The sequence below is a fragment of the Suricata suricatta genome, chromosome 15 (assembly GCF_006229205.1).
Source record: "Suricata suricatta isolate VVHF042 chromosome 15, meerkat_22Aug2017_6uvM2_HiC, whole genome shotgun sequence".
In the NCBI taxonomy this organism is placed as follows: Eukaryota; Metazoa; Chordata; class Mammalia; order Carnivora; family Herpestidae; genus Suricata; species Suricata suricatta.
Window position 1 is genome coordinate 17,397,393 of NC_043714.1, and position 17,828 is coordinate 17,415,220.

General features: G+C 39.3%; 1 protein-coding gene across 1 annotated transcript in view; it reads left to right on the forward strand.

Annotated features, from left to right (window-relative positions):
* Positions 1-17,828, forward strand: part of PREX2 (phosphatidylinositol-3,4,5-trisphosphate dependent Rac exchange factor 2) — a 299,116-nt gene that overhangs the window by 116,018 nt on the left and 165,270 nt on the right. Inside the window, exons 9-11 of the mRNA XM_029923458.1 lie at positions 7,864-8,013; positions 11,853-11,997; positions 16,275-16,375. Of these exons, the coding sequence (XP_029779318.1) occupies positions 7,864-8,013; positions 11,853-11,997; positions 16,275-16,375 (396 nt within the window). The remainder of the gene's footprint in view (positions 1-7,863; positions 8,014-11,852; positions 11,998-16,274; positions 16,376-17,828) is intronic.

Consider the following 17,828-nt stretch of genomic DNA (forward strand, 5'->3'; position numbering starts at 1 on the left):
AGTTAAGGTTTTGTTTCTCACTTAAACATATATATGCAGCATGTTGCAGAAATTTGGCTGCAAAAACTTGCTAAAACATCACTTAGAGAAATTTTAGGTTCCAGCTGGATACCTTCCCTTTGCTTCCTACAAAGAAAATTTGGTGTTCTCATAAGTGTTTCTACTTGTTCTTTGAGAGGAGTGTGTATCCTCAGCCAGGACATGGAAATTTAAAAATAGAATTTCTGAATATGAATAGGATCTTGTAGATCAACTCATATACCGTGTTAACATTTCGGATGATGGAAATGAAGCCACACTTAAGAACTAACTCATCCACGTTTACTCAGCTGTTTGATATGGAGCTGGGACTGGAGTGTGATTTCTCAGTGGTCACATCGTGAGAAACCTGGGGGGCGGCATCATATGAATTTTAAATCTGTAGGGACCAACTGGAGAGCAGTGAAGAGATAAGGCATTAATGTGCAGAGATTGACTTTGGTTGGTTGTTAGTTTTCAGAGCCAATCTGGGTGCTGCAGCAACTTTCTCATTTGTTTTCTTGGTCCTTTCCATCACAGAATCACTATTTCTTTTTGATGAGCTCAGGTTTTAAGTGTTCTTACTTTATACTTATAAATGGGAGCTCCAGTGCTGATAGATCTCAGCAGAGCTGATCAATGTCTGTATACCAAGTTCTTCCCACAATAGGACCCTGGATGAGTTCAGTGAGGGATGGCAAATACTGTCAGGCCTTGCTGCTCATTGCCAAAACCAAAACAAACAACAGCTATATCATATTGTGGTATAAATATTAAAAATTAATTAATCAAGATATATTTTTAAGCATGCTTAGAGCTTTTGATGAAAAATTTAAATGTTCCCCCATCTATTTGAATAAATTATAGATACTAGGTATTTTGGTATACTCTAGTTATGGAGTATACTCTAGTTAAGTAAAATGTTTTTCTTTTCTAAGGGCCTCCATCACTCAACCAATTGGATTGATTTAACTCAAAACTTGCAGAAGAAATCCTTGCTTTTGGGATGAGACTAAGCTTTTAGCCAATATGTAACTATCTCAAATCTTTTGAAAAATAAACATGATTATACTTTTATTTATAATGTTTAATGAGTTGGATTTTATCACCTGTATCTCAGAATACGAAAATACTAATGCAATGATGATATGATGCAGAAATGTAAAAATCTGTGTATTTATTTTAATATGTTCTTATGGTCAAGGAAGATGGTAGCCATGCCACTGAGTATGTGGCCAGATTTCCATTCCACCATTCTCTATAATTTTAATTTTTTTTAATGTTTATTTCTTTTTGTGAGAGAGACAGAACGTGAGCGAGGGAAGGGCAGAGAGAGAGAGAGACAGAATCTGAAACAGGCTCCAGCCTCTGAACTGTCAGCACAGAGCCCAGTGGGGGGCTCAGACTCACAAACCATGAGATCATGACCTTACCTGACGTTGAATGCTTAACCAACTGAAACCCCCAGGTGCCCCTCCATTTCACCACTTTCTAGATCCAACTTTCATTTTGGTGAATTCTAGGTTTTTTAATGTTTATTTATTTATTTTGAGAGAGAGAGAGGGGGAGGGTTGGGGAAAGAGAGAGAGAGAAAGAGAGAGAATCCCAAGCAGGCTCCTCAATGTCAGCACAGACCTGACATGGGGCTCCATTTCTTGAACCATGACATCATGTCCTGAGCTGAAATCAAGAGTCGGCCACTTGACCAGTTGGCCACACAAGTTCCCCTGGTGAATTCTAATTTAATTCCTCTAATTTAATTCTTTCTTTCTATTAGTTTGAACATGATATATAAAAATTATCCAGCTTAAGAGCTATGTAGGAAAGCTGTTAGACTTTCTGGTTAACTTTCTTCATGATTTTCATAGTATATTCTTGGAAACTCATTCAAAAAGTAGCACCAGGAGCACCTGTGTGACTCAGTCCAAATTTGGCTCGGTTTGTGATCTCATAGTTTGCAAATTAGAGCTCTGCCTCGGGCTCTCTGCTGTTAGCACAGCAGATCCTCTGCTTCAGATCCTCTGTGCCCCTCTCTCTCTCTGTGCCCCCCTTTCCTGAGTGCTCTCTTTCTCTTTCAAAAATAAATTTAGAAAACATTTAATAAATAGGTTTTTTTTAAGTAGTACCATATAATTGTATTCTTTCTTAAGAACAAGTTTTAATTGTGTAGTTGGACAGAGGGCAAGGATGGTGACCTTTAGAAAACATGATCTGTAGTTCAGTGTTGGGCGAAGCATAGATTGCAGCATAGGAGTCAAATCTGAATTGGGTAAGTTGGAGATTTTTTATTCTTTAAGGTATTCTTGAAAGTGAACAGGTATTTTTAAAGAAAGTTTCAGCTGTCATTTTTAGTATAAATATTTGAAACCACTTAAAGATACTGAACACTTTGGGTTTTTTGAAATTAAATTTTGCTTATTAAAAAAAATTGGGGGGGTGCTTGGGTGGCTCAGTCAGTTGAGTGCCTGACTCAGTTTCAGCTTTGGGTCATGGTCACAGGGTCATGGGATCAAGCCCCATGTTAGGCTCTGCACTGAGTGTGGAGCCTACTTAAGATTCTCTCCTCCCTCTGTCTCTGCCGTTCCCCTGTTCTCTCATGCTCTCTCAAAATAAATTAATAAACTTAAAAAAGTGGAAATAACAAAGGAATAAAAAGTTGAAAATATGAAGAGAAATAAATGAGAATTTTAATATTTCCTTCAACTTTTCCTTTTATGCATAGATTTTCAAAAATGTTTAAAAACATGAACACTAGTTTTGTATTCTTTTTCAATTAAATAAAGTCATAACCTGAATTATAGTCATCTTTATCTTCATGTCTTATCACCATGTAACGTAGTATGTGTTGCTGCTTAATAATCAAATAGATAAACCATAGTTACTTTAACAACCATATTTATTGTTATATAACCTGAATTGAATACATTCTTAATTAAAAAGTAGAATAACTTTACAATGTTGAAAAGACTGAGAGTATAAGAGTTCTTTCTTGATACACTTATATTTTCATTATGTTATTAATTTAAGGGAATGTTCTTGGGAATTAAAAAAAGGTCAGGGAGGTTACTTTTAGTTTTAAAAGGAAAAACCAGTTAGAACCTCTTTTTGTATGTTTATTTTTTTATTTTGAGAGAAAAAGTTCTCAAGCTAGGCAGAGAGAGAGATACAGAGACAGAAAGAATCCCAAGTAGGCTCTGTGCTGTCAGCATGGAGCCCAGTGCAGGGCTTGAACTCATGAATCGTGAGATCATGACCTGACCTGAAATCAAGATTAGACACTTAACCAACCGAACCACCCAGGTATTCCTAGAACCTCTTTTTTTTTTTTTTAACTTGTAACTTTTTGCCATAAATAATGACATATGCTATTCTGGATGCCAGAAAATTTTCTTCTATTATTTGACAAAATCAAAGATTTATTCCAAAAAGTAATTTTCTCAATATTAAATATTCATAATGTGAGTAAATTATAATTTTTAAAATTTCTCGTAGAATTTTGTGCATTCACACTGTTGATTACCACAATAAGAGTTAAATACATTGTTTAAATATCAGTTTCTTGATGTTTTGAATAATATTTTCTGGCAGTTTCTTCTGTTTCGTAGCCTTAGTATATGATACTTGGCTAGCTTTTATCTCATTAAAACTCATGCTATTGAAAGGATACTAGCATTTCCACTGAGAGTTATAGTAGTATCAGTTTTAGAGAAACCTCATCTCATTATGTAAAACTATGCTGGATTAAGAGTGAGGAATTTGCAAACTGTAGCCTCAAAGTGATTAGTGAGTTATTCAGGGCTGCCCCGTGGAGTTTTCTCCTTTTGTAAAAAAAACCTCAGTGCCTGGAGACTGTTGAATTTGGGTATTCTACAGCTAATGAATGACAATTTTCCATTCCTTTTAACACTTCCTATAGAATTAATTATATTTTAGATCCATTGAAACCTGTAAATTCCTGCACTTCCCATTAATATTCATTCAGTAAAAGAAATATTTTTAAATTTCTACCAAAGAAAAGCACTGTTAGGCTTTTTCATGATCTTTATTTAGCTATTCTTTATAAATAACTTCAATTCAAAGTTATTTTTTAGAATGAAATTATTGAGGGGCACCTGGGTGGCTCAGTCAGTTGTGCACCAACTTTGGCTCAGGTCATGATCTCGTGGTTTGTGGCTTTGAGCCCTGCATCGGGCTCTGTGCTGACAGCTCAGAGCCTGGAGCCTGCTTCTGATTCTAAGTCTCCCGCTCTGTCTGCCCCCCTATACTTGCACTCTGTTTCTCTGTCTCTGTCTCTCTCTCTGTCTCTGTCTCTCAGCAATAAATAAATATTTTTTAAAAATTATTAAAACAAGAATGAGGTTATTAAGAAATGTGCTGCAACTGATTATATATATCACTAAATATATTATTTCTTTTGAAATAAGTGAGAATCAATGGCTTATTTTTTATGACACATAATTTAGTAACTGATAACATTATATTTATACATTTTGATACATATGTATGTATATACATGTGTGTATGTTCTCACATATTTGAATGTATGTTTAAAATTATTTATGATTTTTAAATTAAGTGTGTTATTTTGGATAAGAAAGTGGCACATAAACTTTAAAAAGGAACATTATCCTTTCATTTGAAATTATTAGGTTACATAAGCTATTCTTTCAAAATATCATATTGGTACAGAAATGAACCTACCTTTTGACATAGTAGATTTTACAGTCAGTTAATAATTCTGCTTTCTGTACACGAAACAATAGCCACATGCAATCACGTGCTGACCTGTCTGGTTTTGAGTTCAGTCATATGTTTCCCAAGGGCAGCTTGAATGTGCAGGCTGTAGTGTTAGGCCAGGCTTCGTGGGAGATGCAGGTACACTGTAAAGAGAAGAAAGAGTTGCTGAGGCGGCGAGCAGGGCTGGGTAGCTTGAGAACCTCAGCCTGGGGAACAGGCAAGTAGTCCCAGCACGAGGAGGAAAGCAGTGAAGGGTGGCAGGGCCACAGGGGGATGCAGTGGAAAATGGCGCTGTTCCGTAGGGTGGGGTCAGTTTAAAGAGAACCTCTAAAGCAATCCTCCATGTGTTGACTTGATTCAGTGGGGAGTTAACAAAAGCTTTTGAAGTAGGGAATGGCCTGGATGAGAAATGTTGAAGGAAGAGTCAGCAGGGTGTGGAGAGAGCAGTGCTGGACTCCAACAATCCAGGGAGGGAAGGAAGGAACACCCGTGTTGCAGAGGTGGCTGGCCCAGGGCACGTGGTGTGCAGGGTCAGGAGCGTCACCCTGGCACATGAACTTGTGTTCCTCTGTGTTCCGTGGGAAGAATACACTGTGTTCATTTTGAAGTAAGCCCAGTACTTTATTACTGCTGTGGCTATGGTGATTCTCTCCTGGCTTAGATATGGTGGATGTGGGGGAAAGGGTAGTATCACTAGTGGGAATGTGGGATCTTTTAGGCTGCAGTGCTGGGTTCACTTAGCTGATCTCAGTCTGCTTGTGGAAGAGAGTGTGAAAAGCTTATGCCTGTTTGTGATACTGGCCCTGTAAGGTGACCCATGTGGGGAGGAGGGTGTGTGCACATGTACAGTTTGACCTTTTCTTTCCCACTAATTTATCACATTTTCTCAGTTGGTTATTTTTATGAGTAGCAACAAGGGACTATGGTATAATTATGAACTAATAACTTTTACTTTGTTACTAATTCCATTAAAAACATCTGACATGTATTATGAGGTTCTACTACTTTACATAGGATATGGACATGAACTAAATATAAGGTAAGAAGAAAAGTACAGGGGCACCTGGGTGGCTCAGTGGTTAAGCGGCCGACTTCAGCTCAGATCATTATCTCAAAGTTGGTGAGTTTGAGCCCTGCGTTGGACTCTGGGCTGATAGCTCGGAGCCTGAAGCCTGCTTCAGATTCTGTATCTCCCTCTCTCTGCCCCTCCCCTGCTCATGCTCTGTCTCTCAAAAATAAATAAATGTTAAAATTTTTTAAAATTAAAAAAAGAAGAGAAGTACAAAAATTTCTTTTAAAAACAGATGGCAGGGCATCTGGGTGGCTCAGTTGGTTGAGCATCCAACTTCAGCTCAGGTCATATCACGGCTTATGGTTTGAGCCCTGCGTGAGGCTCTGCACTGATAGCTCAGAGCCAGAAGCCTGCTTTGGATTCTGTATCTCCCTCTCTCTCTGTCCCTCCCCTGCTTGCTCTCTCTTTTTCTCTCAAAATAAACAAAATTAAAAGTTAAAAAAAAGAAACAGATGGCAATTTCCTGATGGAGGAAATCTTCTGCCAGTTTGAATCTTTATTTTATCAGAAATTGTTATTATTAACAGGATTATGGAACATGTGTATATATCATATTATGGCATACATATTTACTATATATGTAACATATTAATTACTATTATCCAATATAATTCTCTCCTGGCTTAGATATAACTTGGAATTTTTTTAAGTTTATTATTTATTTTGAGAGAGAGAGAGAGAGAGAGAGAGAGTGCAAGTAGGGGAGGGGCAGAGAGAGAGAGGGAAGGAGAGAGAATTCCAAGCAGGCTTTGCACTTTCAGTGCAGAGCCTGATATAGGGCTCGAATTCATATCATGAAACCATGACCTGAGCTGAAGCTTAACCGACTGAGCCACCCAGGTGCACCACTATAAATTGGAATGTTTAAGGACCCTCAATATACAGAATCACTTAAGAATGCATCTTTGGAATAGTTAATCTGATCACAGATAACTTGTGATTTTGGAACTAAAAAGACCCCAGGCACCAGATTATGTGAGCATGAATGCTGACTGTGTCTGCCTCTACTCAGAATTCACCAAATAAAATAGGCCTTTTGAGAATAAACAAAGAAACAAAAAACAAGGGCAGTGCCACAAAGTTATTTTTCTAAACCACCTTTAACTTTCTGTGGCTCACATTCCTGTCCACCCACCATTACTATTTAGTGACTGTCATGGAGATGAGTGAAAAGTGTCACTTTAACCTGGTGCAGGTGCTGACTCAGAACTTTTTCATATGTTTTTTCATTTTGGAATCTTTGCTTTGCAGCCTGTCATACTAGTAAAGGCTGGATACAAGTTACAAGTCATATCACTATTCCCTACCTGCTACTAGGCAAAGAACTGCTGTAGAGGGTTTCCAGTTGACATTTTCAAATCCAGCATGACAGGGTAGCCAAAATTAGGGCGAGACCTAGAAAACGACAATGAATTCACACTCAAAGAAAAACCTCTTCTTTCTATAATGTGGTTTTAAAGAGTGCATATTTTTCAGTTTTTCATGAATAATGTTAACGGATTGGCATTGTACCTTTCCATTTATTGAAGATGAGGTAAATATACTCTTGGTATGTTCCATTCATTTGTTCTGATTCTTATTGTGTGGTTCATTTAACAGCTGAAAATTGTTCTGTGGAGGTATACTTTGCTTTTGTAACCTAGAAGAATATTTCAAAGGAATATCAAATGCAAAATGAATCTGACACCGTGGATATTTGATTATTGAGATGAAAATTCTTTTAAACGATCTTCTTTTATTGCTTTAGGAACTTTAACAATGTTTTTGGACGTAGAGGAAAGGAATGTTAATAGTTCAGAGGTTCAATTTTGTATAATATATTAATACTGAGGCTTAGAAGTGTTCTATTCCTGAGTACTGACTACATTTAATATATAAACATTTGATTTTTTATTCTTATGTTCTTCGTTTCACACATTTGAAGCAAAGATACTTTTATGAATTCAGTGGTATTGGAACTTTTGTGAATTGAATGGTTGTGTTGATATAATGTTATATATTATATTTGTTGTTCACCTTTACCTGTTAATTTCCAGCTGATTTCCATAGTAGTGGACACATTGTTATCAATGGATGGAAGATACATAACACAGCAAAAAATAAATGGTTCGTGTGCATGGCAAAAACACCCGAAGAGAAACACGAATGGTTTGAAGCTATTTTGAAAGAAAGAGAACGGCGAAAAGGTGGGTGTGTGAATTGGGCACTATTACACTTTTGTGAAGATTCTAACTTAGCAAGAAAGCAGATAATGGGCAGAATATTATGAGAAAGTAAAAAGGTGTCTGATGTTCACCTGGATTTTCCATGTGAGGGAAGAGCCCGGCTAAAATACCTTATGGATACTTCTAATATGATCACTAAAATAAAAGTAAAACTTGTATAGTTAGTGAAACAATTATATTGTAGCCAGCAGTGTCTTTTAAGTATTATGTTAGTCTATGGAGGCTGCCATGACAGAATACCACAGCCTAGGTGGCTTACAAGCAACAGAAATTTATAACTCACGGTTCTGGAGGCCAGCACCTGAGATTCAGTGTGGTAAGAGCAGTTTTCCAGTTCACGGGCCGGCCATCTCCTCACTGTGTCCTCACAAAGCAGAGGGGCGGGCCATCTCTCCGGGGTCTTGTTTCTAAGACCATTAATCCCATTCACGAGGACTCTACTTTCATGACTTACTCACCTCCCCAACACCTTACCTCCTAACACCAGCACACTGGATGTCAGGTCTCAACATATGAATTTGGGCGGCATGCGGACGTTCAGTCTATAACAAATTGTTCTGTTTGCTTTAAAAGTTTTAATCCTCAAGTATACTGTAGTATAGAGGTGGAATTTAAGGAAAGGTATTAAGCAGGCTGTGTTTTAGCTTATGGGCAAGTAATAAATTGTATCATTTGTCTTGAATGTATCATAGATAAGCTGCTATATAATGATTGCCACTTCAGATAGCTATGAAATTAGGTGATTAACTGGTTGGTACTTAACCTTTTAATTTCTGTATAAGTCTAATTACATGAAATAGAAGTGGGGGTTTTGATTTTTTACTTTGCTTTTCTGTTTGGAGTGTCATTGTAACTACTGTATTGTAAATGACGGAAAATAATTGCATATGTTAAAAAAATAAATTGTGTTATATTAAAAAAAAAAAGTTTTAATACTCTGGTTTCTCTTCAGGTCGTATGTCATGTCCTGCCCCAGCTGGCAGGGCGGTAAATCCTTGCCCGTTCGTTCCTGAGGGAGGGAGAGAGAGTAGGGCAGGAAGGAGAGCACAGAGTGAGGCAAGACAAGCGTTTTCTGATCCAGCCTCTTTATTATACTTCACACACTCTCCCCTCTAGAAAAGAAAACCCACCCCTATATAGGGTTAAGGGCGGGAAACTGACAGGGTTGGTCCTAGGAAACAGGGTCAAAGCTAGGGTAAGGAAGGAAACAAACCAAAGTTTTTAGCACAGCACGTGAAGGGCCGATACCACCCTGCCTGTAGGCGATTGATCTTTGTTTTTCTGGCTTCTCCTGACAGGGAGTGGCACTCCCCTGCCTATTTTTGCAACTCCCCTCAGGGAGTGACATTACCGGCTAGTAAATGGCCAAGCAGCTGAATCTTTGCCGCTTCCCTCAGTCGTATAAATCTTTCACCTTTTAAAAGTTGTTCAATTTTTTTTTTTTTGCACCTTATTCTGGCCATTTCTAAAGCATCATCACACAGGTTTCCTAGAAGAGACAAACTTCCATTGTATACAGCAGAGTTGTAGGGCCTCCAAAAGTTGTTCTATGTATATGTGTAACAGTACTCTGAAAATTTCTAAACCAAACATGTTAGTGTCCTAATGATAGAATAAGGCACTTTGGTTACACATGAAGTTTTTACAATGCCTTTGACTATAATGCAAGCCAATAAGGAGTTTGTTCACATGAGGAGGCCTGGTTCAAAATTGCTTCACAGTTTTAGAAAGATTCGCAAAAGGTATTTGATCTGGCAGTATTCAGTTCTGTGAAGTTTATCTGTAATTAAGCACATTTCTGTATTTCAGCTAAGAAATAGAAATGCCTGTGTTGCCACTAATTTCTTTACCAAATAATTGATAAGCAACAAGACAGTGTTTACGTCTTTTCCCAGAGACTTAAGAATAAAATATCTCATTGCTTATGAAATTTTGAAGCACAATGAACCTTTTCTTCCATCTTCAGAAATTTCCCCTTGAAGAATATACAAAGCTCCTATTTTGATTAAAATATTCATAGCACACATTTATATGGGTGTTTCCAGAGCATTTTCAAATACTCAACTCCTTTGATTGATCTTGGATGGAGAAGTAGTTAGAAAAATTTAAAACAAAGATTATGAATACGGAATAGCTGATTCTTTCAGTTGTGTTGAATCCAGCTATCAATTCAAATAGCATAGCAAGTCATTTAAAAGCTAAAATAAATTTTTTATCAAGTTGAACCTTTATTTTTTTCAGAATGACTGCATACAGATAAACCTAAGGTGAAAAAGGAAGGGAGGAAGGAGAGAGAGAGATAAAGAAAGAAAAGCAAGCACATTAGTGTATTGTGCAAATGCATTTATGTTAACAGGCTCTATTCTTAATGGAGTATTTTCTATTTCTGACAAATAGTAATTGCCCCTGCATTGTAAAAATAAAATTTTTGTAAGAACTTTTATAGCCAGAAAACTAAAAATAATTCAAGTATTTCTTCTTCTGCAACAGTTTGTCAGATCCCTCCACTGATTGGGGGCATTCCCAGCTCTCAGCTCTGATGCTAGTCTCCTCTAACATAGATCCTTACATGGGTTACCTATTCCCACCACTCACATCCTCATCTACACTGCCACTTCCTCCCTCTCTCCTGAGCTTCATATGCAGCAGGTGTTCCGCTGACCCCTGGACTCTACCTGAATGTTCAAATTCAACCTGCACAGCGCTGGACTCCTTTCCTGCAACCATTTTCCAAATATGCCTCTAACCCCCACTTCCCAGTTCGAGGCTCTCAGGTCAAAAGCCTAGAAGCCATCCTGATGTCTCCTTTCCCCATCATGCCTGCATTTAACCATTTGCCGTATCCTATCAATACCCTCTCCTGAATATTTCTCAGCATCATTCTCTTTGCCCGGTAGCCCCTATTGTTGTCTTTAGGGGTTGAACTTGCCTGGGCTTTTGAGGGTTCCTTCTAATGGTCTCCCTCTTTTTAAACCCTGCCCTCTTTACTTTGTTCCTGTATTGTCATCTGAGCTTTGTTTCCAAAGTAGCAACACTTTCTTTCCTGTTCTGCTTTTTCCCTCCCTCTGGGGGAAACCCTTACATGCTTCCCTGATACCTCAGGGAGGAAGTACATGGAAACTGTAGTTGAGCGAGGTCCCTGCCTAACCCGACAGTGTGTCCCCTGTCCTCTCATCTAAGGCCCGGAGCTGTGTGCCCCTGTGCTGCTTCACCTCAGGAAGCTCTTGTGAACTAACTCCCTCTCTCTCTCTCTCTCTCTCTCTCTCTCCCTCCTCTCTCTCTCTTTCTCTCTCTTTCTCTCTCTCTCTCTTTCTCTCTCTCTCTCCCCCTCTCTCTCTCTCTCTCTCTCTCTCTCTCTCAATACTGTTCATCCCTTTGCATCTAAACACAGGTCTTCTGTGAAGCCTTTCTTAATATTACTATGTAGAGGCAAGATCCTCTGAATATGCCTTTACTGTATCACAGTTTCTCCTTTTAGGCTGTTTCCAGGGCTGACCTGTCCAGTTGTGCCCATTTAATTCTACAGAGGGGTGCAGGGAGCCTGAGGTACAGCAGCTCTTCCTCCAGTGGCCAAACCATGTGCCTTTGGGCACAGTTTGGACAAAGGAGCCATATGGCCCTGGGGATCCTGTCTTGACTGGTATCCCATGAGCTTCTTGAAAATGAGGGTCCTATCATATGGAGCTCTGTATCTGCAGTCCCCTGCACATGGTAGACGTGAAGTAAATGTTTGTTTAAGGAAGGCATGAGTGAGTGAGGCGACTTTTTCAGCTACCTGTTCTTCGTTTCATTTTTGATAGGTTTAAAATTAGGAATGGAGCAAGACACCTGGGTAATGATCTCTGAACAGGGTGAGAAGCTTTATAAGATGATGTGCAAGCAAGGAAATCTGATCAAAGACAGGAAAAGAAAACTGACTACGTTCCCTAAATGCTTCCTTGGAAGGTACGGTTGGGGGTCTAGGTACATGTATTTCTTTCATACTTTCACTATCTCATGTGTTAACTTTCCTTTAATGATTTATTTTTCTGTAATGAATATTTCTCTAAGTATTTTTTGAATATTTGTTTACTGTCAACATTTCCTGGACTGTAATGGGGTGAAGGAATGTATCTAGGGCTAGATCATACAAAAATTAAGACATCTATCTACTCATCCATGACTTCAACGATTTTGGATGTACTGCATTCCAAGGGGGAAGCAGGGGTTGGGGTCAGGCAGGAGATGGCAGACAGGCGGGTTTGCCTCCAGGGGATGGAGTCCGGCAAGAACGTGAGTTCAGGGACTACGAGTCAGAGAAGACTGGAGTAGTGAAGATGTACAGCGTAAGCTGGCAATTAATTCAGAACTTTGACAGCTGGGCTCAGCATGACGGCTGAGATGAGGAGTCTGGAAAAGTAGGGCATGCAGGGAGCCTGGCACAGGGCAATAGAAAGGGAAATTGCCTGAACTTTTCCCATAGATTGGCTGTGTGTCCTTTGGTGTCTGCAGACTGCCCTACGTGGGAATCCCTGCTGGGTTCAGCCCGCAGGGCTGAACGGAAGGGAGGCCACCTTCAGGTAGTGCTGCTTAGGCCAGGCCCTGTGCTGGCTTCTTCCTATACGTTATTTCTAATCGTTAAATGCATACTTAAGATTTAAAACCTTTATATTTTTAAAGATTCAATGCCCAGTGATCAGGGAGTATACCAGGCCCACTTCACACAGCTAGTAAATGCCAGTGTCAACTGTATATGGAGCAGCAGCTCAAAGCCCAGACTTCCCCATCAGACTGTCTCCATGCAGATCTGGTCCGACCTTCGGCTAGTTGAGAGATTTGGGAAGATTAAACTTCCTTTTCCTCTCCAAAAATGGAGATGATTGTAGTGCCTACCTGTAATGCCTACCAGAATGCTTTCTTGATTAGTTATGTAGACACAACAAAATAACCATAGACCACACCAGCTCCCAACGCCATCAGAAGAATAGAAGCCAGGTAACTCTGGCCTGCAGGGCCGCCTGGGGTCTCTTCATCAGTGGACATGGTCCTCACAGCAGACCACCCAGCTGCCAGCAAGCTAGTGGCGCTGTCATTGGTAAGCCCCCCAGTGATAGCTCTTGTGCAAGAGAAAGAGCAGATGTGAGCCCACCTTGACTTGCAAACTTCATGCTGCAAAGATACTCTTTCTTTCTTTCTTTTTTCTTTTAAATTTGTATTTATTTTTGAGAGAGTGCAAGCAGGGGAGAGGTAGAGAGAGAGGAACAGAGGATCCTAAGCGGGCTCTGTGCTGACAACAGCAAGTCGGATGTGAGGCTTGAACTCAGAACTGCGGAAGTTGGACGTGCAACTGGCCGACCCAGTTGCCCCACGGAGACAGTATTTTTTTTTAATTTTTTTTATTGTTTATTATTTTTGAGAGAGAGACAGAGAACAAGCAGGCTTCAGGCTCTGGGCTGTCAGCACGGAGCCTGATGTGGGGCTTGAACTCAGACTGTTGAGATCATGACCTGAGCTGAAGTCGGCCACTTAACCAACTGAGCCACCCAGGCGCCCCCAGTATTTCTTATAATAACCTTTTAGGTATAACTTCCCGGCTTCTCATAGGGACCTGCTGACTTATAAGAGAGTCACTTCAAGCTATGCCTTCTCACCAGGTATTTATTAATACTGCATTTAGCCATTAGGGCTCATTTTTACCATAAGAATGCAGCCTGGCACACAGCTGATCCCCTGCCTTTGTCAGGTTCTAGGAAACAGAGTTAGAAAGTTAATCCAGGGTCAAGTTTTCCTAATTTAAAGAGCAGGGGTTTTGTTAACCCTTTACCCTGACCATAGTGCTTGTTAGTCACAATGATCGGAAGCCTTCTCCAGAGCTCCTGGTATGCAGGAGAGACTCAGTAAATTTTAGCTGTGTTCATTGTGGCCTTTTGCATAACAGCACACCACCCCTGTGTTACAGCCCAGGTTCGAGATTGTTTTTAACCAGATCACGATCCTTTTGCATAGTGTTAATGGGATCTTCTTGTGGATTAAGTAGGTTCTACAATAAAGCCACCCATTAACTTCCTTCCATACCCCTTCTCTTTTTTTATTCTATGCTTCTAATTTATAGAAATACTTAAGAAGTGCTCTTCTAATTTTTTGGCACATTCAGGAATCTGCTGATACCAGAACAAAATGATCAACTCCCCTGTCAGCCACTGGCATTTAATAAGCACTTAACATGTGCCTGGTGCTGTGACCTCAATCAGCTCATTTAATCCTGTGACAGTGCTAGGGGGTTGATATTCTTACTATTTTTGTGCTATCGAGGACAAAACTGAAGTTTTACTTCTTTCTAAATTTTCTTTGTTTTGGATCACTCCTATTTAATAAGAGAATTAAAAGCATTTTAACAGCTTCTTCTGCCTTCAAATGTACTTTTTAGACTAGATATCCATTTTTAGAATTTCATGTCCTTCGCTTATTTGACTTTGTACATATTGCTTTGGGTTTTGAAATAAACGGAAAAGTAATTTCCTGACAGTTTCTATAGCTTGGTTTCTCTGACCTCCGTGCAAAATTAAAACCATTCTAAAATTTATTCATTACTTTATGTAAAAGTTTAAATGTTAGGTTTTGATAAAAGGAGCACAATAAAATATTTTATTGTAAAATGTTTCTGTATTTAGTGTTCTCCTAATGATACCACATGGCCATAATGATGATCACGATCCAGCCTGTGCTCTCCTGTGTTGCAAACCATCATCCTGCACATCTGTAATACCTGGAACTCCTCTCCCCGCCCCAAAATGGTGACAGATATGAGCTGTCATCCATCCTCTCTGTCCTTTAATAGCCACCACAGATGTATGTGGTGGACAGTTCTTGATGGATGGCTTTGTGCTGGAACATTCCTTTTGGATGACAGTTTAGACACAACAATGAATTTACTAAATAAGACTTTCCTACGGCTTTTGGTGTGTATTAATTTCATATAGCTGCAAAGTAAGTTACCACACATCTAGTGGCTTGAAACAATACCCATTCATTAGCTCATAATTCTGTAGGTCAGAAAGAAGCCCAAGTGAGCAATACTAGGTCATCTGCTTAGGGTCTCACAAGGCCAAAATCAAGGTTGTGGGCTGGGCTGAGTCTGGGCCTTATCTTAAGGCTCTGAGGGAAAATTCACTTCCAAGCACATTGAGTTGTGGCAGAATTCAGTCCTCTGTGGCTGTAAGAATAAGTGCTGTTTTTGTGCTGACTGTTGGCTAGGACCACTCAATTAGAAGCTGCCTGCCTTCCTTGCTACTTGGCCCCTTAATCTTCAAAGGCGGTAGTGGCAGACTGAATCTTCTTGTGCTGTCAGTTTTCCTTGCTTACTTTTGTGCCACCAGCATGAGAAAACCCTCTGCTTCAAAGTGCTCCACTAATTGGTCAAGCCCACTTGAATAATTTACTTATTTTAAGGCCAGCTGATTTGGGATTTTAATTATACACACAAAATCCATTCATAGCACTACCTAGGTTGGGATTTGATTACAAAACCGAGGGATGAGATTCTTTTTTTTTTTTAATATTTATTTTTGAGAGAGAGAGAGCAGGGGAGGGGCAGAGAGAGAGGGAGATACAGAATCTGAAGCAGGCTCCATGCTGTAAGCTGTCAGCACAGAGCCTGATGCGGGGCTCCAGCTTGTGAAAGGAGAGATTATGACCTGAGCCAAAGTCAGACACTTGAGTGACTGAGTCACCTAGGTGCCCCAAGGGATGGGATTCTTGATAGTGGGTTAAGAGGACATGTTTGGAATTCTGTCTACCACATGGGGTATGAAATTTTTTTTGGTGTGCCTTCTTGGAGTTTCAAACATTCTGGTTCTCTGTGCCAAAAAGCCACCTTCCAGGCAGTCTATTTCTTATATATTAAGTCATTATTATTCTATTTTGTCTGTTAGATATCTTTAGGATCTCTTATATTCTCTTTGTAGTTAAAACTACTCAAAAAATTTCCCTTTCTGTTTATTAGAGGTCTCAGTAAGTTGAATAGTTATTAAGAACAGTTTAGGTAAGCTTTGGAGATTTGTTTTCTAGAATAGAGTAAAATTTAAATAATTTGGACCTTACATATGTGAAAAAATGCATGCTGAAATGTACTGCAAAGATTTTTTTTATATTTGAGTCTCCTTCCATAGCTGCTTGATGAAAGTATGGTACAGATAGACTTTTCAGAGGACAAAACTAACTTTTTCACTGGATTTCTATTACAGTGAATTTGTGTCATGGCTGTTGGAAATTGGAGAGATTCACAGGCCTGAGGAAGGTGTTCACTTAGGACAAGCATTGTTAGAAAACGGAATCATCCACCATGGTAATTCTTTTATTAACTACTAAAGTATTCTATTTATCCACATATTGCATGTATCTTAATTCCATTAATCAATTTAGCGTAGAGCAAATCACCACATTATAGGATGCTTACAAGTATTTAACAACACAGAACTACATTTCAGGGAGTGTGGGGTTATGGTCATATTATTGCTAATGTTAACATGAATAACTACAACATGGGCAAGAATTAGAAATACAGGTAAGTCTGGGAGTGTGGAGGAAGGAATGGCAAGTTCTAACTGGAGTATTTGGGACTGTTTCATGAGGCAAAGGGCATTAAGGTTGGACAATGTGGAGAGTAAGTAAAAGTCTCCCAGAGACTCATGAACTGTGAGATCATGACCTGAGCCAAAGTCAGACACTTAACTCACTGAGCCACCCAGTACCCCAAACTTAAAGAATTTCTAATGCAAAATGTGGGAGAAGAGAAAAAAGAGGGAAGTATGAATAACTACAGCTATTGAGATAAGGTGTTTCAGTGTTCTTTTTTTTTTTAAATTAGAGTGGGGTGAAAACAAGCTAGATTCTCCCAGTTTTCCCCCCTGCACTGGTTGCCACCAATGTAATGTACTTCCATCTATTCAGATGGAAATCATCTGGAATTCCTTTTTATCCCTCATGCCCTCAAGGCCTCTGAACTGTACCACTAAAATAGGCCCCTAACCAGACCACTCATTTCCCTTCCAGGATCCCCACCCTCCTCCCCGTCACCATCTTCTCTTTCCTTGCTTCCACTTTGGTCCTCCATCCCTATGGTACACCTTTTCAGGTAACAGCTGAAGAGATCTTTTAAAACAAATGTAAGATCAAGGTATCCTCCTACTTATAATCATTTACTGGAGTCCCATTAAACTCAAAGAAAAGTCCAAAACCTCTTACCATGGTTTAGATCTCTTACCATGGCCCATAAGGCCCCACATGATCAGGCCCCTGACTTCCTCTGTGAGTCAGCACATAGTATTACACCTGACTCATACTCTTGTGGCCACTGTAGCTTTCTGTCTCTCCCTTGAACACTCCAAAATGTCTCTGTATTTAGGAACTTTGTTCTTGCTATTCTCATTCAACAATTATTTGTTAACTCCTAATATATGCCAGGGAACTTTCTAGGTGCTAGACATACAGCAGAAAATGAAATGATAAAAGTCTCAGTATTCATGACTCATGTCTTTGATGACACCCTGACTCATCCCATTATGCCAATGAACTGCGTTTTTAATTTTTGAAATTAACTTATTACTTGGTAACCTTTTTATGTTATTTTATTTATGTATTATTTCTCTCTTTATCTCCCACACCTACTCTGGCCACCAATCACAATATAAGTACCATAAGAACAGGAGCCTCGTTTGTTAATGTATAGTAAATACCTGGAGTGCCCATCACATGTAGGTGCTCAATAGATATTTGCTCAGTAAATGAATCAATGAATA